The sequence below is a fragment of the Hyalella azteca genome, unplaced genomic scaffold, assembly GCF_000764305.2.
Source record: "Hyalella azteca isolate HAZT.00-mixed unplaced genomic scaffold, Hazt_2.0.2 contig17841, whole genome shotgun sequence".
NCBI lineage: Eukaryota > Metazoa > Arthropoda > Malacostraca > Amphipoda > Hyalellidae > Hyalella > Hyalella azteca.
Window position 1 is genome coordinate 444,021 of NW_025947610.1, and position 23,447 is coordinate 467,467.

Consider the following 23,447-nt stretch of genomic DNA (forward strand, 5'->3'; position numbering starts at 1 on the left):
CTAATATATTAGTTGCTCGCGTAGTGTTTGATCGTTGCGAAGGATAGTTGTATATATTATGTGCCTAGTAATCTTAGAGAATCTAGCACAGATTGAGCATACAGTAACGATTGACTGAGTTATGCAATAAGAGTATTGATATTTGATTGCAAAAACACCCGAATATTATTAGTATACTACTGTCAAATAATAATAATATTAGGTATTATAGCTTCCATATGTTAGAGTTTGGGTGGTTGTTTAAAGCCTGGAATAACTTATGCTGTTCGAGCGATTATGCACAAAAATCTGTCGGGTCAAAAAAAAAAAAAAACAAATAAAGTAAAATAATTATGATAAAAATAAATGGGTCTGAATCTTAATTTTTATAGGTTCAACCTTGCGTATCACCAAACGAGCTGGATTAAGAAATTTTTACGAATAGACATTTCTTCTTTTGAAAAATAAAATTTGCCTTATTAGGAAATTTCATATTACTCCGAAACTTTAAAATGGGGATTCTTGCGAGAGTCCTTAAGAAGGGAGTTCTGAATTAAATTTAGTTTTGAACGGATAAGTTTTTCCTAATCATTAATTTTAGTTTCAGAATTCTTATGAGATGTTGAATGGATTGTATAAAGGAGGCTCAAATCGCTAGTAATATTCACCACTAACGACCCCTGGATTGCAAACTGGTTTCATTTATTAGCTAAAGTGTAGCTTAGTAGTAGAAGAATTCACTTAATAAAATCAAGGGAAACGTAGAGAAGCATTCATTTTATTAGAATATTTAGGGAAGCCTTGTGTCATGATTATTTAGGCAAGCCTAGTGTCGTAATTATTTAGGGAAGCCTAGTGTTGTGAATATTTAGGTAAGCCTAGTGTTGTGAATATTTAGGTAAGCCTAGTGTTGTGATTATTTAGGTAAGCCTAGTGTCATGATTGTTTAGGCAAGCCTAGTGTCGTAATTGTTTCTAACAACAAATCCTTCGAAAGCTTCTTTAGACTCAAATCCGCTAAGTTGATAAGCATTAATAGAACTAATACTACAAATATTTGTAGCGCCGTTTCCTATGAAAGAATTATTAATGCAAATATATTCTGAAGAAATAAAATTCTGAATTCTACCAGATTAACAGAGAAGAGGAAATTAAATCTTCCTTAATTATTATTAAGGATCATTCAATCCATTTCTTGTTTATATTCACCCAAGTAAATTTTTCATGAATTTGTTATTTGAAATAAATACTGAGAAAAAATCCCGCTGATTTATTTATTCGCTTAAAGGTTAAAAAGGCGATATTTTTCCATTTATTATTACTTTACTAATTTGTTAATTAAGTTTTCACATTAATGCAATGATTATGAAGCTTTCTTTGGCACATTATCATAGATCATTCATATCATAATTAGCATAGGAGTATTTCAGTTCACTAGAAGGGTTATCCCTCTAAATACACCTCGTTTCGGTACGATATCACTGCGCTTGAAACATTTATTTGAATACACGAATATCAGGTGCAATTCCTTCACATTACTTACACTCATTCACGAAACTCCTAATGCATGAATTAGTGCTAATACATGATGCGTAATACTAAGTGTATAACTACCATATATACAAGTCACATACACAACACATACTAACGGAGTACAAGTTGTTATAAATTAGCTGTGAATGTTTACAAATTATTTACATGATGATAACACACACATAAAATTATTTAACTTCATTTAAAATTAATTCGTAATTAATTAACGGAAAAACAAACAGCTTCGTATCAGGCATGCATTAATCTGCATTAATCATCTATGTGTAAGTGATATTCACCAATGATATACGTTCACCACTAATGATACGTTGTGGTTCAGTGTGTCCCGTACTAAAGATTGCACACTTCTGCACTTTACGGTTTATGGTGACATGAGATCCTTCACAGATATTCAAAACATAAGCTGTCCTTCAAGTGTCCTGCTAGGAGGTTTTCTGTATTCCAAAAATTCGGGTATCGATGATTGTCTTGAACGAATTTAACCGTGATACCAGGATTGAATCTACCAAAATCTTAAGTTATGTTAAAGTTTCAAAACAAACAAAGCAAAATTTTTTATTACCGTTAATGAAACTGAGTTACCATGGTTTTCGTGATTGAGGTGATCAGTAAATATCATTAATATTAACAATATAATTTAGTGGGAGTTCCCATGGTGATAGAAAATTATGGTCATAAAGTTCGAAGATATTTTTAGTTGAATTTTGGGGATAATCAAAAAATGCTGTAATATCTAGTCAGTTCAATAAAAAATTTCATGCAGAAAGTGCGCAAGTATCAATTAAATTATCGCAGTTGCAGTTGTTTTGCAGACTAGATTGATGCGATGGATTTTTCGTTTAAATTAGAGCTTGATATTTCAACTTAGTACATTTAGGGCAGCATTCACGGGCATAAGTTATTCAAATTGAATCAAGAACACGTCAAGTTGTTATTAGTATTGTTGTACACCTTTCACTTTTGTGGTGAATATTCGAATTTTTCACCAACTTAATCGAGTCATGATTAAAAATAATCTTGGATTGGAAGTGAGTCGGAGAGTTGAGTAATGCTTGGAAGAGAAGCATTTCTCAAGTGCGTGATTACTCACTTTTCATTCAATAACTGAGTCGCGAAACACTTGTTCTTGTTTATTTATTTGTCACTCTGTTGGTGGCTCAGTTCAGCCTATGGCTGCTGGACCAGCCACCTCTCTGGGCCTATGGCTGCTGGACCAGCCACCTCTCTGGGCCTATGGCTGCTGGACCAGCCACCCCTCGTGGCTTATGGCTACTGGACCAGCCACCTCTCTGGGCCTCGGTACAGTAACATAAACTGCTGGGAAGAAAATCTGGGCACTCTAGCCCAGTCCAATAATCGTGGCAAGAGGAACATAATCCAACTGGAACACAAAGCCCCGACGCCTGCAACGGAGAAAGTTTTAGTAGAAAATTTTAGTATTTATAACAAATGCTTCATCTAGTGGAAGTAACAGATTTATTTTCCAGTCAGCCATAGAAAATATTTTGATTGGCGGAGCCCAGGTTCAACAATATTTAGTCAATTTGGAATAATTTAAATGACAACTCTTCTCCAATTTTCAGGTTCAAGTTTTGTTTTATTGGCCAAAGATATTCTCGAGTTAAACATTCCCTGATTGGATACTTGAGAGAGCAGAGGTCTTTTATTACTAAAATCAGAGTTTGATCGCGTAATTTGTAGTTTCTTATTAGGTATTTTATTTACCATTTTCAAAGTGCCAGCAACATACGTAACTTCATCTCTGGTTATTTATACGGTGTTCAAATTTTTTTAATGTTCGCAACGTACCGAGCCCTGCGGCGCCCGACGTCCTTCCGTCCATGCCGGCGGCCACGAAGCGCGCGGTGGTGGCAAGGACGACGTCGGCCGCCTCCTCGTACCCGACGGCGGGAATAGCGGCGGTGCAGCGCACGTGAGCCTCCTGCCGGCCACCACCACCGCCACCGAGGCCGACGTCACCGCCGGCGTCAGCGCTGCGCAGGTGCTGACGCTGCAGGACGAAGCGCAGGCGCAGGGACGACAGCTGCAGGCCGTCCTCGTCAGCACCAACGACCTGCGGCTCCACGTGACTCAAGCGCGGCTGTCAGGAGGAGCGCTTATGGGGTGAGCATATTTATCAGGTGGTTACATTTATCAGGCGAGTACATTTATCAGGTGGTTATATTTATCAGGTGGTTACATTTATCAGGTGGTTACATTTATCAGGTGGTTACATTTATCAGGTGGTTACATTAATCGTGTGATGAATTTATCTTGCGATTACATCTATTGTGTCAATACATTTAATGTGTCTGTAAGAATGTTATCCGCACTACTAGGACTAGGAATAGTTCCTGTTGTAAGGCCTAGCCAGTCAAGTTAGAGCACTTTGTCTCTGGTGTCCCTGCGAGGCTGACTGCGCTATTATAGGCTGCAGTACGCTATTCTCAGGTGCGAGTGAATATGGAATAGTGCTCTTCAATAAGTGGCTATGAATTATTGTATTTTGGATTATTGAATTATATTTCTGTATTGTTCATTTCGACGTGTATTTATTTGTGTCATTTATTTGTCTCGCCAGGACAGAGCGAAGTCCCTCTCCTCTCTGTAGTCTCTCTGTAGTTAAATAGTTTAGTTATGATAATACTATACTAAGCTGTTGGGATTTCCTGAATAAATATAAAACTATTTATCTATCAACTGAACCCGACATCATCACAGTGTCTTTACATTTATCGCGTGATTACATTAATTGCATGATTACACAAATCATATGATTCCGTTCATTGACGGCCGGCCGTCTGTCAGGTGGCCGCCGATGAGCCTGCTAAGATTTTCCATAGTATCATTACCGAATCACTGTGAGAGAGAATCCCACATTTAAAAGTTATTGTTTATTTTACAGGACTTCTATGATCTCTAGTCGAAATTTATTGATATGTTAGGTTTGTCTAAATGCATGGTTAAATGAATCCTTTTTTGCAATGTTGCTCATAGCATGATTTTCTGGAACTGCTTCTTTATGTTTGCTCTCGGATATCTATCATTAATATATTTCTTCTCTGAACTTTACTCAGACTTACAGCCGACCAACTTTTGAATATTTTCCTGCACCTTCACCCAATCTATTTTTTGGCCTTCACTCGGTCTTCACCAAGATGCCCATAGTTTTACACCCTTCCCCAGTTTAAACCTGTTTTCAATAAGTTTCCATTGACATCCACTCGCTTTTCGTTCAGACATTCACTAGCTTCTTCTTCTAGCCACTTAACTTTCCCTCTGACCTTTCCTTACTTCATCTTCTAACTTTTACTAAATTATCTAATGGATCTTTACCAACCTACCTACTCTACCTCTGACCTACATTAACTTCAACCTTTGACTTTCACTAAAATTTCTCTCTTATTTCGTTACCTTTCACTTTGACCTTCAAAGTTCTTCCTCTAACCCCAACAATTATTTTTTACTGTCCTACAATAGCTTCTCGCTTTGACCTTTATTAAATTTTCGCTCTTACTTCTTTACCTTTCCCTCTGACCTTAACTAATTTTAACCTCCGACCTTCCCTAACTTTAGCCTCTGACCTTCCCTAACTTTAACCTCTGACCTTCACTAACTCTAACCTCTGACCTTCACTAACTTTAACCTCTGACCTTCACTAACTTTAACCTCTGGCTTTCACTAACTTTAACCTCTGGCCTTCACTAACTTTAACCTCTGGCCTTCACTAACTTTAACCTCTGGCCTTCCCTAATTTTAATTTCTGACCTTCACTAACTTCTACCCCTGACACCCACAGAATTAACCCTCTAACCCTCACAAATTCTACCTTTAACACTCCATGACTCCCCTTTCTAACTCACATGCTTCCCCTCATATTTTCTATTCACTGCTCCCTCTGTCGTCCACCTGCTGGCAGTTTCTTAACAAGGTTTAAATGTAATCTTCGACGCGTCAAAACAGCAAAAATGATAACGAAAATAGCGACGCTGGCCACCGTATTTATAGTTAACAATGTAAAGAAACCTGGGTTCTATCTTGATTTCATTCGAGTGATTGAGTTCGAAATTATTCAATTCTTTCTATCGTTGAAAACTATTCACAATTTTGTGATTATAAACGAATAAAAATGAGTGCCTAATGGAAAACCCATTGTAGTTATTTGCTCCAGGTATATTTAGTTTCATGTAAAATTCAAACAAGTCTTCAATAATCACTTGTTACAACCGAGACTTCGCTGCTAATCAAGAGTTGAAGTTACCGAGCTTTTAGCAACCGTCAATTTCCAATTAGTCACCACACACCAACGTATGGGCAGTCTGCCAATCACCCGTCACCACACAACACACAGGCTGCCCGCCAATCACCCGTCACCACACAACACACAGGCTGCCCGCCAATCACCCGTCACCACACAACACACAGGCTGCCCGCCAATCACCCGTCACCACACAACACACGGGCTACCCGCCAATCACCCGTCACAACACAACACACGGGCTACCCGCCAGTCACCCGTCACGACATACCGGCCAGCCGTTGAGGGTGAACGAGAGGAGAGCTGGGGGCTTGGAAGGGCCTGAAGTGCACGTCAAGTCCACCCAGTCCCCTTCCTTGTACGTCCCCACAGCGCCGCTGATGAGAGGAACCTGCTGGGGCAGCGCTGGGGGAATGGGGAGGGGAAGTGAAAGGAGGATTAAAATTTATCTGTTCTTATTTCATATAATTGAGAGAGACGTTGTCCAAATTTCGGTGCAATTTTGCCTCTGTTGTTCACTATGACCCAGTGTGGCCCGGCATTCATTTTTCTCAGTGTTAGCGATTCACTAAAACTTCATAATAAGAAGATACGAAGAAAATAACGAGTGGAAACTATAGTAATGATAAAAAAATATTATTAGAACGATATTTGCATGAGAAATGCAGCGATAGAAACAAGAATGACATGACAAACAATGTTATAGGATTTATGATGGACTGAAGCGAGAGCAAGTCCACAATTAAATCAAGTCCACAATTAAATCAAGTCCACAATTATATCAAGTCCACAATTAAATCAAGTCCTCAATTAGATCAAGTCCACAATTAGTTCAGCTGAATGATCAATCACAATTAGATCAAGTCTCTACAATTAGATCAAGTAAACAATTAAGTGAAGACCATAATTAGATCAAGTCCCCATCCATTATTTAAGTCCCACACAAACAGGTGGGCACCGCGCTAGACCTCATTAAGAGGTAATTTTTGCTATGCGCGCAGGGATTAAGCGCAGCGAGCGCACGCTCATCGCCTCCCGCGAGGCCAAATCGCATTTACTTATTTGCTATCGGCAGGCGCGTCGTAAAACGGCGCCTCATGAGCGCCTAGGGAGCTCAGAGTCTAGGAGTAGGCGCTGATGGGTGAAATTGAGGCTGGAATAGCCCTGCCGAGTCTAGGGGCAGATGCTGGCGGGTGGAATTGAGGCTGGAATAGCCCTGCCGAGTCTAGGAGCAGGCGCTGGCGGGTGGAATTGGGGCTGGAATAGCCCTGCCGAGTCTAGGAGCAGGCGCTGGCGGGTGGATTTGAGGCTGGAATAACCGTGTCGAGTCTAGGAGCAGGCGCTTGCTAGTGGAATTGAGGCTGGAATAGCCGCAGCTCAGACTACGTGAGCTCAAATAACCTGGATTGTAAAGTAATTTTGGCCATAATATCTCGTGCTTGAATAATAGTACTCTTAAAGTGTAATGGATGGAAAGGATGATTTCCTTAATTATTTGTCTAAATAATTAGTGTTTAATCTCGAATTTGTGAGCGCCTAAGCAAAGTATTTAATGAACATAAAGTCTGATTATTGAAAAAAAGACCACGTAAACCATGAAACAAGCTATGAACTAAAAATTGAAAAAAATAATAAGTCGTACATTCTTCTGGTTGAACTAAAATAGACTACTAATATTAAAATAAAAAAAGTTATCATTACATTACTATTAACCTCATATAAAATACAAAAAAATACTAATGCTCTGGCAAAAAATTGCACTTGTGTAATTGTAATTTTGAGTGGTTGAAGAAATAAGTGGCGTGCAATGTTAGCAGCACGTCATGCGTGGCATGTTAGCAGCATGTCATGCGTGGCATGTTAGCAGCATGTCATGCGTGGCATGTTAGCAGCATGTCATGCGTGGCATGTTAGCAGCATGTCATGCGTGGCATGTTAGCAGCACGTCATGCGTGGCATGTAAGCAGCATGTCATGCGTGGCATGTTAGCAGCACGTCATGCGTGGCATGTTAACAGCACGTCATGCGTGGCATGTTAGCAGCAGGGCAATTGGAATGGCAAGCTTTACGACTCTCGGCGCTAACATTCAGACCAACGAGCTGCCTCTAAAATAGCCATCCTACTGTGAAGTTCACAGCGTAACCACAGCTGAAAAGAACGATGCGTAAAACCGGCGCCTATACCCAAGCTATACGGACACGCGACTTATAAAACATATGATCGTTTTAGCTATGCCAGATATAAATTGACGCACATATGCAATAGCAAGTTGAGAAATAGTTGTACAAATAAATGAGGACTAAATCGACACTGCATCAGCCATAACAAATACTGGAAAAGAATGTTTAATTAAATACGGGCCTAATAATACGGGCCTAAATGGACGCGCATGACCCATCCATAGCAAATAAGGGATAGTAAAACGGGATGCTCGTCGCAAAAATACTTTATGTGACAGAAGTCGGATAGCTATTCCAGCTAAACTAGATCTGAGACAGAAATAACCTTCTTGTGCCAGCTACTTCACATACGGAACATAAATGGAATGATTGTCAAAGCTACGCCAGCCAAAGATGATTTAGACGGCCACTCTTTAAACTCTTGGCTATTTTAAATTAAGAGGCATACAGCGGGCCTCTCATTAAGCTCTTGGCTATCGATGCTTTGCACGAGTCATGAAAGATATGGGCAATCAAATCCATCAAAAATGATAGTTCAAAATAAATTGACTTGCATAAATTTATTAAGAGTCTTCACAGCCTAATCTTGGTTACCAATTACATATACGTAACGTATTGCGCCATATTTTGAATACTTATACATGCGTGCAAGGAAAATCCTACCTAAGCGCTCTTCCCATATCCTGTCATTACGGCAAAGACAAGCGATTTTCCCATAAACTGCCGATAGGGAAAGCCTAGCGCTTTCTTTCACCCATATTTCGCAGGAGGCAGGCAAAAGACGCAGGTTTAAAGGCTCAGTCAGCAAGTGACAGTCAGCAGTGTAAATTTGAACAGCTTTCAGCCAAACATTGCGGTTGAGCCACTTGAAGCCTCTCGTTGCCAAAAATTTGGATAACATTAAGTTGATTTAATCCTGTAAATGAACTGTTAATTCGATTACAATATTTGAAAAGAGTATTTATAATCTCGAGTACTAATTAGCTGGATGAACTTTCATCGGCGTAAAATATTACATGTATGAAAAGATGAATTCACGTTGAGTCCAGAAACATTTTGTTAAGCGTAACAACGCTGACTGACCACTAGATCACAATATCATGGAAGAAATGTACATATTAGCCTAGAGCCGAACAACAAAGAAAACTTACGTGTTCGTTAATCCATCAGCTAATCACCGACGGCTTTTAAAGTTAAATCCGCCAATCACGGCCGAGCTACCGTGTCCAACGTGTACTTCGGCCGCCACGTGTAACTAGATTCTTCGACGTCTACTTGAACTTAGTTCGCTACATACGTGTACTTAGGCCATTGCGTGAGCTCAAGTGAGTTAGGACAGCACGGCCGCTGGTCATTGTCTTTGAACGGTCGTTCCTAATGCGGCGACGGTATTTCATCTGGACTGGATGACATTAGCTGACAAAAGATTCGTTTGAATTTCGACCGGAATCTAAACAAAAGATGAGCTGTTTTGGTATGAAGAGCTCAAAGAAAGACCGTGATTAAAATGCAATTTTCAAAGTTATACGTCAATAAATGGTCTCATGAAAACACCCAGCGTAATTAAGGTAGTAAATTTCTTCAAAACATAATACTATTTTCATAACCCCGGAGATAAGGCCCACTAAAAGGTAAGGCCCACTGGAGATTACGAGCCCACTGAAAAACCCAATTACATTACCGGAAATTCTACAATCACCCTCGCGTTATAGGCATAATTATCCACAGAGCCCATTGAGAAGCCTTGTTATAAACATGCTGGGAAGTCCTGATATGTGAAGACCCTAGCACCAAGCCGCTCTTCTTAACCCTCTAGCGGTCACTTTTCTTGCGAGCGCTAAACTCCACATTGTATCCACATTACATTGCGGACATTTATTCATTGGAAGAAATCGACAAGCGACATTTATGTCCACTACGTTATAGTGCCGCCTGAAATTGAATGTGATATATTTTGTTCAATTGGACAAATGAGATTTACACCTTAACAAAAAAACATTTTTACAGGCGACATATGTTCGCCCACCTGGTAATAGCGCCACCTCATATTGAATGCGATATATTTGGCAATTAGACGAATGAGCTTCATAAATAAATAGAAAGCGCTGGCGACATGAATGTAAGGAAGACGACAATATGTAAAGGTAACATATAACAAAGGCAGTGAACCACGCCACTGCATCGTCATTCGCGGACGACACCAGGATATTAATGACCATCACAGACAGGACGGACAGTGAGAGGTTGCAAGAAGACCTCTCTGCAATATATGACTGGGCCCTAGTGAACAACATGCAGTTCAACGGGACCAAGTTTGAGGTCCTGAGATACAGAGGAACCGGAAGAGCTGGAATGGATCACCGCTACCTGGCACCTGACAACTCGGAAATGGAAGAGAAGCGACTCGTTCGCGATCTAGGAGTGTTGATGAACAATCAGGTCAATTTTGGTGATCACATACCGGCAATAACCAGAGGTTACAGCGACTGAGTCTGTACTCACTGCAGAGGAGACGGGAGAGGTATGTCATTCTGTACACATGGAAAATGATAACCGGAATGGTACCAAACTTCGAGAGCGAGACCTTCAGGATTCAGACATATCACAACGAGAGAAGGGGGAGACTGTGCAAGATCCCTCCCTGCGTAACAGATCCGCAGTCAGATTTCAATCCCTGCGGGAAGGATCGCTTTCCGTGGCAGGGCCAAGGCTGTTCAATGCCCTACCAAGGGATCTAAGAGAGGGGAGTTCACCCTGGAGACCTTCAAGAGACAGCTAGACGTGTTCTTGAGCACAATCCCAGATCGACCTCCCCTGCAACACTACCAGTGGCGAGAAGCAAGCAACAGCATCGTGCATCAGGTGGCCCAAATGAGGGCGGATGAACGATAATCAGAGGCGGCGATCCATCGTGGCCTGGGACTGCTATGTCCCAAACAAATAATAAGGATACTAAGGATACATATACAGTAGTGTATGTACAGCTGGAAGCTAAAGGGTTAATATACCCACGCCGCGCAGCTCCTTCTCGCCAAAGACGATCTTGAAGGCCGGTGCCTAGGCCGACACCTCACAACGAACCTACTGAACCAGCGGAACTATGAACACACAGACAAAACTTAGCACCAAGGCGCTGTCCATGAACCTGTCTACGACACGCAGCTCCTTCTCTCCGTAAACCGTCTTGAAGCCCGGCGCCTCGGCCGACTCCTTGCAGCGAACCTACTGAAGTAACTGAACCAGCGGAACTATGAACATAAAGATAAACTTAGCACTAAGCCGCAATTCATGAACATACCTACGACACGCAGCTCTTTCTCTCCGTAGACCGTCTTGAAGGCTGGTGCCTCGGCCGACACCTCGCAGCGGAACAGCCCTGCTGCCGTCAGGCTTACGTTCAACAGCCGCACGCTGCCTGCGGACGACCGTTGCGCCTGTGTGAGACCAAAATAAAATTTTTAATTGTAATGCATTTTGTTATAAAAGCTTGCCTGTGTTTATAAGTCAGCCTCAATACTACCTGCAGACGACCGTTGCACCTGTAGGCGACCATAACTGTCATGAGGAACTCATGAAAGTCATGTGACATGATACGGCAAATAATTTAACTGTTGATAACTCTAAATAACGTGGTTCAATCAGAAGGATATATGGATGGAATAGGTAAAATTGCCTCGACTTGCTTTACCTCGAATAATTTATTTTTATCTGGAAATTGGAATTTCTTTCTTTAGAAATCGATTTAAGCCCTCACTTTAGAAAAACGTGATGTCAAAACGATTACTAGCTGTAACTTTAGTCTAGTCTATGCACAGAAATTGAGCCTTTTATAGGCTTTCCTCTGGTCTCAAAACTAAGCGAAAAGCACTAGGCTGCATATGTACATGAATAGCGTACAGTGATTCAAACGCCCTCTCCCTTCAGGATGAGGGAGGATGGGAGGGGGCATCTTTTAACGCACTTGTCAGATTCGGCCGTGTCCGTCGTGAAGGTATCGGGTGCCAAATTCGCTCGCCCCACGATCGCCCCAAGCTCGCTCAGTCTACGACTGGACACGCCCTTATTTCGCTCGTACAATCAGAGCGTAAAGCGGACATATTATAGAGCCGCTAACATACGCGCTGGGCGAGCTAAAGTCGTCTTTAATTCAGAAGCTAATAACCCCCAAAAATTTGATAGGGTAGGTATGAAAAATTATATTATAATGATTTTTCGGCATTTGTTGTAAATTTGGACCGTGTTTTTCAGTCAGCCTGTTGCAGCCTGACGACCGCTGGATTTGCCTATAAGTATATATACTAAAGTCAGTTCAGTCCAGCCACAACTAGTTTAAACTTCATCTAATTTTACAGCGTTGCGAAACATGCCATGAGCCTGGAGGCGACAAGGGGTCAGGGAACGGGGGTCGTAGGAAGAAGGTGATGAGGACCATGGGACGTAAAGGACGGAGGCCAGGGGACGAATGGAATAGGAACTAGGGTATGGAGGGGACGGGGGGCCAGGGGCCAGCGTCCCCGCTGTCCTGTTGTGTCCCAAGCAGCGCCGTCGACACGTCGTCTTAGTCGCCATTGTGACGGCAATGAGCTCATAATTAAAGGGGTTTGCGAGGTGCCGCAATCACCGAGATAAGACGAGCCTCGCGCCCCTCATGCCCCTCGCGCCCCTCATGCTCCTCTTGCCCCTCTTGACCCTCATGCCCTCATGCTCCTCCATTCGCTGCTGCAAGACCGCGTCTATCTTCCCTTTTCATTTGTAGTTTCCCGTACTTTGAATTTACCCTCATCGAACGCGTAAAATCTGAGACATTATTATTTACAATCTCCTAGCAAAGCTGCGTTTTTACTTACTTTTTAGGAATTATATAGGGTTGAATATTTAATTTACGCAAACTCATACGTCAGGCAAATGGCGAGACATTATTATTTACAATCTCCTAGCAAAGCTGCGTTATTAGGTTGTTTTCAGGAATTATAAAGGTTTGAGAATAGAATTTACAATAACACTAACTCATACGCCAGGCAAAGGGTTGAGGGCGGGGGGGGGCTTGATCCCACCCTACCACCCTGGGCCCCCTGTAGACGTCGTCACGAAGGGGGACTGTCACCCCCCGTGTCATTCAAGCCGCTTAAATGGCCTGGCAAATAACGTCGTGCTTCACGCGGTAGCTTGTCGTGATACTCGCAGAACTAAGTGGAACTTTGTCCAAATATTGAGTCACTTTTTGCCCGTGTGTGAGTCATCCTGACAACGTTTGGCGTATCAGGGCTACGCCCTGGCGTATCATTGCTTTACTATATTTATTTGAGTATCTTGACACACTTCTCGTCGTTCATCACATTACTCAACCCTCATCACATTGCGACTCACATCCACGGTGATGTGCAGGTGGTTGAACCAATCACATCACTCACACTTCAACACATCACCCACACCTCATCACATCACCCACACCTCATCACATCGCCCACACCTCATCACATCACTCACACCACACCACATCACCCACACCACATCACATCACCCACACCTCAGCACACCACATCACATCATCCACACCACATCACATCACCCACACAACATCACATCATCCACACCTCATCACATCACCCACACCACACCACATCACCCACACCTCATCACACCACACCTCATCACATTACCACACCTCATCACATCACCCACACCACATCACATCATCCACACCTCATCACATCACCCACACCTCATCACATCACCCACACCTCATCACATCACCCACACCACACCACACCACATCACCCACACCACATCATATCACCCACACCTCAGCACACCACATTACATCATCCACACCACATCACATCACCCACACCACATCACCCACACCACATCACATCATCCACAACTCATCACATCACCCACACCACACCACATCACCCACACCACATCACATCACACACACCTCATCACATCACCCACACCACACCACATCACCCACACCTCATCACATCACCCACACCTCAGCACACCTCATCACATCACCCACACCACACCACATCACCCACACCACATCACATCATCCACACCTCATCACATCACCCACACCACACCACATCACCCACACCACATCACATCACCCACACCTCAGCACACCACATCATATCACCCACACCAACACACCTCATCACATCACCCACACCACACCACATCACCCACACCACATCACATCATCCACACCTCATCACATCACACCACATCACCCACACCTCATCACATCACCCACGCCACACCACATCACCCACACCTCAGCACACCACATCACATCATCCACACCTCATCACATCACCCACACCACACCACACCACACCTCATCACCCCGCTACTCACATCCACCTGTAGGTGCGGGTTACTGAACACCTGCACGGGGTTATTGTTGCTGGGAGTGTAGCGATATATTTCCTTGAGTCCCCGGTACCAGCGCACCGCCCAGATCTCCTGCTCGGGCGGCGCCCACGTACAGCCGAGGTCCACACTCTTGCCTGCCTCCACCCACGGCGGTACAGTCACCGAGCTGATGTTCAGCGAGCGACCTGTGGGGGAGAAGTCCATGATCAACGTTAAATCTACGTTGTTGCAACGTCAGAGGCTGCGGAGGATATGAGCATCACGAGTAGATTTTGTTGAGGAGTCAATGTTGAATCTACTTTGTTCCAACGTCAGATGCTGTGGGCACGCGTGCTGACGTTCACCCTCCAGGTGAATGACACTGAAGCAACATTAAATACCAGTTGATTTAGTTGAATTAACACTTAATAAACTTTGTTTCAACGCTTAATCAACGTTAATTAAACATTGGACGCTCAATCAACGTCGATTACCAGCTTATATCTTTGAATAAACGTGTGATCGCTGCACCACATCAGCAAGTCGCTGCACCACATAAGCCAGTCGCTGCACCACATAAGCCAGTCGCTGCACCACATAAGCCAGTCGCTGCACCGCGTAAGCCAGTCGCTGCACCGCGTAAGCCAGTCGCTGCACCGCGTAAGCCAGTCGCTGCACCGCGTAAGCCAGTCGCTGCACCGCGTAAGCCAGTCGCTGCACCNTGCTGCAGCTGTAGCTAATGCTGCTGCAGCTGTAGCTAATGCTGCTGCAGCTGTAGCTAATGCTGCTGCAGCTGTAGCTAATGCTGCTGCAGCTGTAGCTAATGCTGCTGCAGCTGTAGCTAATGCTGCTGCAGCTGTAGCTAATGCTGCTGCAGCTGTAGCTAATGCTGCTGCAGCTGTAGCTAATGCTGCTGCAGCTGTAGCTAATGCTGCTGCAGCTGTAGCTAATGCTGCTGCAGCTGTAGCTAATGCTGCTGCAGCTGTAGCTAATGCTGCTGCAGCTGTAGCTAATGCTGCTGCAGCTGTAGCTAATGTAGGGTAGAGGGAGTAGGGAGTGTCAGGATAAGGCAGTGTAGGTAGAGGGAGTAGGGAGTGTCAGGATAAGGCAGTGTAGGTAGAGGGAGTAGGGAGTGTCAGGATAAGGCGGTGTAGGGTAGAGGGAGTAGGGAGCATCAGGATAAGGCGGTGTAGGGTAGAGGGAGTAGGGAGCAGGGGAGGTTCAGGTTGTAACAATTACTTCACCAGCTCAGATTAAATCCCCTCGACGCTTGGTTTTCTCGTCAACCTGCGATTAGTCGCAAATTATTCAAGTAATTCTACCATATTCAAGTGATTGCGTTCCCGTTCTCATATCTTCCCTCACTGAGCTCTTGTTCTCTCACGGGACACGCGGACTCTGACTGTATACAAGAAAATAATTAATAATTATCAGCTAAATAATTACCATTGTCGGCTTAGTCAAATTGAGATCCTGGTTGCTATAAAATGAATGATTTATTCATGTAGTTTATTTCATTTCAGTCTAGCTTCTGTTTCTTAATCCTGTTTGATAGTTTCGAGCCTAATTTATTTTATATCAAAAGGCCTCACTTTACTTTCACTGAGTGCGACTTTCCTTTTACTGAACCCTTCTTTTCACTCTCTGAACCCTACTTTCCTTTCACTGAACCTTTCTTTCATTTCATCGAGCCTTACTTCCTTTCAATGAACCCTACTTTCCTTTCACTGAACCCTGCTTTCTTTTCATTGAACCCTCATTTCCTTTCACTGAACCCTACTTTCCTTTCATTGAACCCTTATTTCCTTTCACTGAACCCTACATTCCTTTCATTGAACCCTAATTTTATTTCACTGAACCCTACTTTTCTTTTACTGAACCTCACTTTCATTTCATTGAACCCTACCTCCAATACACTGAACCCTATTCCATTCACTGAATTCACACACTATTTCTCTTCATTGCACCACATTTTCTCGAAGTAAGCCAAGTTCCTGTGAGCAGATGCTAGCACTTGGCCTCCAACTCTCGAGTTTCTTACAGAACTCAAATTGTCGAATTTAAACTCTAGTAAAAATTTACATCAGGAAAATGGGCGTCAAACACACGCTCAGTGAAAACTTGGGCGAAAAATCGCAATCGCATTTCTCTGTAACGGCGCAAGTTTCGGTCGAATTTCCTAGCTGCGCCTCCATTTTCGGATCACATTATTTCCAGCAATTCTGGGGGCTCATGCAAGACTGGGCTGGACCTGTGAGGCTTCATAACAAAACTAGGCCCAGAACTACTGGACCGGCAAGGCCTTAGCAACTCTGCGCCCAGGGCTGCTGAACCTGCGAGGCCCCAGCAAGTCTGTGCCCAGGCCTGCTGGACCTGCGAGGCCCCAGCAGGTCTGTGCCCAGGCCTGCTGGACCTGCGAGGCCCCAGCAGGTCTGTGCCCGGGTCTGCGAGACCTGCGAGGCCCCAGCAAGTTTGTGCCTAGGGCTGCTGGACCTGCGAGGCCCCAGCAGGTCTGGGCCCAGGCCTGCTGGACCTGCGAGGCCCCAGCAGGTCTGTGCCCAGGGCTGCTGGACCTGCGAGGCCCCAGCAGGTCTGTGCCCAGGCCTGCTGGACCTGCGAGGCCCCAGCAGGTCTGTGCCCAGGGCTGCTGGACCTGCGAGGCCCCAGCAGGTCTGTGCCCAGGCCTGCTGGACCTGCGAGGCCCCAGCAGGTCTGTGCCCAGAGCTGCTGGACCTGCGAGGCTCCAACCCCAGCGGCTGTCAAGCACAGTAACAAAATAGGTTGGAATCTTAGCGTCAGGTTAACATTTTAACGATATAGGCTGGCTATTTAGGGTTTTTCTTATATTATATATAAAAACTATAAAATAATAATATATTTAGGCTTCTTGTGAATCAACAATTCATAGGAATATTTTATCTTTTGCTTTGAAAACGAAAAGATTCTGTTTTTGGCATCAAATTTTGAAATTTAGCCTACAGATGTTTTAGTTTCAGATCAGAGTATCAGAGAGTATCAGAGTGTTTTAGTTATCAGATATCAGAGTATTTGAGGGTGACATAATACTATTATTCTCTCAATAATAACCCAATATTTAATAATGCCATTTTTAAGTGTAGAAAACATGTTTTAAAACGAAAAATATTTTCCGAATAACATTTGGTGTATTTTACACATGAATATAAAGATGGTTTCAAAAACATCGGGATCGAATGGAATCTTTTTAAATACAAAAACCGACACGAAATGAATGCTGTCGAAATAAGCTACAAGATAATATATGTTACAATACCCTAAAATAAGGTGACTTGGAGCGTTTTAAGTGCTTACCTTTTAGCGATATAAATAAAGTACTCAAATTCCAAAGGCAAATAGTCACATAGTAAATGTATAAATACATAACTTTATTGCATTTTTAGGTTATCTCTTGGTACTTCAAAGCCATCAACACAATTTTTCTAAGGCAAGAACTTTTTGAGTGTAAGGTTTTCTTTTCTTTAATGTCAAAACGGTCCGGGTCAGCCCGTTTTGCAGTTTTACTCGCGAAAGTCATAAGACGTTTTGAATACTCAATGAAAATGTTGGACTGTTGGTGAACTTTTACAGTCTCACGATTGAATTCCCGGCTCGCAATCTATTATTCACACATTAACAGACTCATATAACCTCAATACAATGTCAGACTCGTCGTTTGAACTTGTTTGAGTCTGATACCAGAGGGGCAGACTCACCATTAAATATCCGCAGAATATCAGAATCAGCACAATACAAATAAAATACTTAAAAAAAACTTTTTAAAAAGAAACACGTTTTTCTTGTGGACTAAAAAGTAGAAAATAAATTATGGCTCGCCCCAAAAAAACGTGTGTCGGGCAGATTTATGATTAAAGCGAAAATAATTTATTTTCTACTTTTTAGTCCACAAGAAAAACGTGTTTCTTTTTAAAAAGTTTTTTTTAAGTATTTTATTTTCTACTTTTTAGTCCACAAGAAAAACGATTAAGACTTGATTAAGTATGACTTGACGTACGTATCGATGATACGCAGCGTCAGCGCCTGCTCGTCTATAACGTGAGCGCCCGCACGTCATACTATATATATACACTGTATATATACTTTACTCAATTAAACTAATTTAGGTCTCTAATTACTAGTTTTTATGATTGTATCTGAAATTGTTAGGCTAAAATAGCCTGCATGCCAAATTTCAGATCTCTAGAACAATCAGAAGTGGGCTAATTTTCGTTGTCAATGTTAACAACAAACAAACAAACAAACAAACAAACAAACAAACAAACGCGAAGCTAAGCTAAGAAAAACGTGTTAAAAATACAGCACTCACCATCTATTCTCCATAGCATGTTACACTCACCTTCCGTTCTCCACTAAATACCAGAATCACTATCCATTCTCCACAGAATACCAGAATAGCCCCAGATTCTCAACAAGATACCTGAATCGCCATCTATTCTCCACAAGATACCAGAACCACCAGCGATTTTCCACAGGATACCAGAATCACCATTTATTGTCCACAGGATACCAGAATCACCTAGGATATTCTCCACAGAACATCACACTCACCATCCATTCTTCGCAACGCCTGCCCCGCCCAGCGTTCTCTCTCAGTCCGGCTGATGAAGATGACACAGTTCAGGTTTTGCATTCATTTGTCTCTGTAGCGACGTCGGCAGACGAACAACAACCAACCTCACGACAGCGTAACGACAAACACGTGGACGCGTACGTGCTGAAGTCCAGTTCAGCATCGAAACTCGTAAAAATATCATTTCGGGCAATATCGTCACGTATAGCTATTTTGTCTGGACACGCGATTCGCTTACATAACTAAAACGTGACCGAATAATATAGTGTCTAGGAGGGATTATTGCATTAACGTTTTCATGCACCTAATTATTAGGTTACCATATATTGCTTCTTAAAATAAAATATTATTGCCATTATAATAATAATTACTAATTAATATTTACCTATTACTGTGGCATTATTCCTATCGTTGGAGCACATGCTTAAAGCAATCTGCTATATTTCTATTTTAATTTGGTTTTTACAAAATAAAATTTTCTTCACAACCGCGATTGCTCAAATTGATGCACGTGGAAGCGCACGAAATTTCCATGCAAATTGATTGCTGTTGTTGAGCAGGATATTACTAGTGATCTCCGATTGGAAATTTTGAATGATTATAGACATTAAATTTTTGCCAAGTAAAATTAGGAATACAATGTAAAGAAGAACATTATCCCTCATTTGACTGCTTCCTGAGGAAATATTGTCGCTAGGTTACTGCATGGGTGTGGCGGCAATTAAAGTAAACACTATTACGGCTATCCGGCTATACGAATAGCCTAATATATAATATAATGATCTCTATTATATGAGAATATTAGAGAATATAAACACTAGCTTTCATTGAGTCGAAACGCTTCAATTTTTTAAAATTGCGTGCTCGTAAAAGGCTTTTGGTGCAGAAAATAAAGTTTTACAGTGCATTTGTTTAAGCAATTACACATCTCGCTGCCATGCATAAGTATGTTACGATAGAAAAGCAGCTGTAGCAATCGCAGCAATTGTAACTTTTATTATTTCATGCTGCCATTTTCTGAGTCTACATGTGCATCGAGTCATGCAAAACGCAAACTGCATCTGCTATACATTGGTTTTCTACATCAGCTTCACAGCCGAAACTTTCAACATCTACCAATTAGTGAAAAGGTGTAGATAATGTAGGACATGATTGATCTACGTGGGAATTTTGCACAACATTATTTCTAAATTTAGGTGGTGGGGTTATGTGGGTATTTTGCCAGGCATTATTACACAATTTTAATATGTCGTTTTAAATGGGTATACTGCACGACATTGGTCTCAGAATTAAAGTGCTACTTCATATGAATGTTTCGGGAATATGGGTTTCATATTACCGAATTTAACATTTAGGTTTACATGGACATTCTTCACAACATTATTCCTACTTTAGCATCTACACAGAGCCCCGTAGCTGGATTACAGCTCTCACATTCTGCCGTCAATTCCATGTAATCTCAACGGTCGTCGTACAGTCACGCACGCTGAGCTGTGCTTACACAACTGCTTACCAGCCATGGCTGTACATTGCTATTGCGTAGAGCTGTAAGCCTTCTTGGGTACTAGTCTGCAGTGTACAGCTGTAAGCCTTCTTGGGTACTAGCCTGCAGTGTACAGCTGTAAGCCTCTTTGGGTACTAGTCTGTAATGAACAAATGTAAGCAGTCATAGGTATTAGAGTGTGACGCACAGTTGTAGGCCTTCATTGGTATTAGTGTGTGGCTTATAACTGCCAGCCTTTTTGAGTATTAGTCTATGGCATACAGCTGTAATCCTCCTTTAGTACAAGTCAGTGGTGTACAGCTGAATGTATTTTAGAATACTTTCTTACTGTCCACAACTGCACGTTATCCAAAGCACGGCTTGCAGCTGCATTGCAAAAGCTATGTACATCTTTAAATCAGCTGTACCTGGGAATGCTGAAGTATCAGCAATTGTGCTCCAGACGTCTTGCTAACAAGCGCACAACCAATTTTCTGCTACCGTCATATTTACTGAAAAAATGTCAATGAATTACAAATACGGTTAAAAAAGAATCTTTGGCATTATGGAAATGAAAAAGTAATTTCATGACACTTGTTAAATAACCGAGGCATTTAGTAAATCATGCCATCCGTAGTTGTAGCGCAAAAGAATGCCCAAAACACATCAATGTAATCTGAGACAAAAGTTAAGTTAATAGATTATGTATTTTATCGAAACAAAGCTTTGCGTATGTAGAAGGTGACACGTCACTGGATAAATATTAAATACATAAAGCATTTCATCTATAACAATTAAAACGAGTTATATAAAAATCTATTCCTTATTTTCAACTAACACGACTATAATTTCAACGTAAACTTTTTAAATTTTAATAAAATTGATTCGATACTTTAATCATACCAGGAAGTTGCATCAACAAAAATCGAGTGAAAAAAATAAATAAACAAAAATAAAATACAGGAACAAAAAGTCGCTGAAAAATTTCGGCTTTTTTATTTTTGAGATTTTGTACAGAGCTGAAAACATTCATCGCGGTTGCTGCTGAGCTTGAAGAACCTCGCGACCCTCGTAAAAATGTGGCCTCTGACCCGTAAACAGTGCGGTAAATCGGCTCACTTTGCCGCCTACTATTAAGAAAATCAAAAATGTATCGAGTTTTATTATATGGCTTGAATTAGAAGACTTTTGGCTACGGCTGAAACTCGTTCAGTTAAATGATGTTATCTAAAAATAGTCAGTTATGTTAAACTGTAGATAATGAGACATTTATAGATTTTATATATCACTCAGTGAAGGTGGGGCAATGAAACGCTAGCAGGAAATAGCGCATATCATCGGCTGTTTCAAAGTCAGTCAAAAAATGCAGGCAATAGGATTTCGTGAGCAGATCGCTATCGAGTACAGATTTTATGATCAATACGATGCTATATATCAGCATACAGAATATACTGGCAACATCATACACTGTCACCAGCAGACTTAGAATGCACAGGCTGCAGTACCCACGCACCGTTCGGTTAAATATGTATTAATGTAAGGTTCAAACGAAGACGACTCCAATTAGATTCAAAAACTTAACCCAATGCTGCCACCCTTCCCCAACAAGGGAAAAATGAAAGCCTAATAAAGAAGTATTAATCGAACATAATACACTATTTAAATACGGACAAAATAAATCTTTGAACAAGTTCCAGTAAATAAAGCTAGCTCAGGACATGACTAGGAAAATGGGCATTGGGAAGGTGATACACAGCAATGGGCAATATAGATGAACAGCAATTGAAGAGTGGAGTGCACGTGAATGTGGGCGCACAGCAACGATGGAGCACAGCAACAATGGGGCACTGCAATGATAGTTGGTACACAGCAACAATAGGGCACTGCAATGATGGTGCACAGCATTGACGGTATCGAACTCTGGTTGAGACTCGACAGGTGCAGGTAGTGGAGTTGGGAAGTACCGTCGGGGCAGCCTAAGTAAGAGCCGTACTAGCTGGCTGGGCAAGCAGTAGGTCCCAATAAGGACGACTACGGATACACCCGCTAACAGTGACAATAGCTACGCTCCGACCAAATGGAAGTAATCAAATGACAAGAAACTAAGACGGCTTCAGCTCGGTAATGCTAGGTCAGCGTGTGACAAGGTTGCCAACCCTACCGTTAGCAGTAAAACATAGACGCAAGAAGAATTTAACATAACTGAAATCCGAAAGAAAAGCAAATTTCACTCACAATTAACAATATTTAACTATTAATTTATTATTAGATATCAATTATTATAATTAATTATTGAATTAGTATTATTTCACCACTGACCTGCATTATTGATAATTAACAATTATTATAAATAATTATTTAATCAGTATTATTTCACCACTGACCTGCAGACAAGCAGCAGACACAGAACAGCAGCAGCTGGAGGAACTCTGCGGAATGTTCACGCATATTTTCAGCAGAGACGTGGCGCTTCAAGCTCTTCTGTGGAGAAATCTCGTGGTCGTGGCGGCCATACCGGGACCGTAGACTCCAGGAGAGTAGAATAGTTGATAGGGACCACGAGCCTTGATTGGTTCTTCGTTGTTGATCACGATATGTTGATTAACTATACCATATTAAGTATAATTAGTTAATGAATTACAATTAAATGTATTATTTGTTCGTCTAAACTGGACGCACTGTGTGTTCCTGAAGTGTTCTTGCAGTGCAGAACTTAAATGCTCGAAGCCTCTTCACTGTGAATTTGGAATAGTGCTACAGTGCTCATGATAACAGTATTGTTTTATTTAACTTATTTCAACGTCGGTTGTGCACAGTACTAATCTTTATTCGGATTTTCTCGTTCAATTTCCGTAGATTAATCCGGAGTACGCGAGAAATATTTTTTCGATCAGTTCCGAATCAATCAGCTGATTGCATCGAGTTTTGTGAATCAGCTCATGTCATTAACCAATTGAAGCAATCTTTTAAAATCATTCAAAGTGTTATTGGGAGCATTCTCAGCCTGATTCATGACTCTTATTA

General features: G+C 41.9%; 1 protein-coding gene across 1 annotated transcript; it reads right to left on the minus strand.

Annotated features, from left to right (window-relative positions):
• Window positions 1–1,840: 1,840 nt before the first annotated feature.
• LOC125179472 lies at window positions 1,841–22,957 on the minus strand. Its single transcript, XM_047885405.1, has 6 exons — window positions 22,808–22,957; window positions 14,338–14,540; window positions 11,270–11,405; window positions 6,062–6,195; window positions 3,342–3,633; window positions 1,841–2,935 (listed from the first exon to the last, which is right to left on the minus strand). Exons 1-6 carry the CDS (start codon window positions 22,869–22,871, stop codon window positions 2,802–2,804), a joined length of 963 nt encoding a protein of 320 aa, XP_047741361.1. The 5' UTR covers window positions 22,872–22,957; the 3' UTR covers window positions 1,841–2,801.
• Window positions 22,958–23,447: the final 490 nt, after the last annotated feature.

What these genes read in the sequence shown, in the direction of transcription:
- LOC125179472 (XM_047885405.1), bottom strand. Translation starts at nt 22,871, where the DNA reads ATGCGTGAACATTCCGCAGAGTTCCTCCAGCTGCTGCTGTTCTGTGTC. An exon ending in ACCCGCACCTACAGGTGGAT is followed by an intron (nt 11,406 to 14,337) that starts GTGAGTAGCGGG and finishes GGTCTCACACAG; the next exon opens with GCGCAACGGTCGTCCGCAGG. An exon ending in GTCGGGCGCCGCAGGGCTCG is followed by an intron (nt 2,936 to 3,341) that starts GTACGTTGCGAA and finishes TCTCCGTTGCAG; the next exon opens with GCGTCGGGGCTTTGTGTTCC.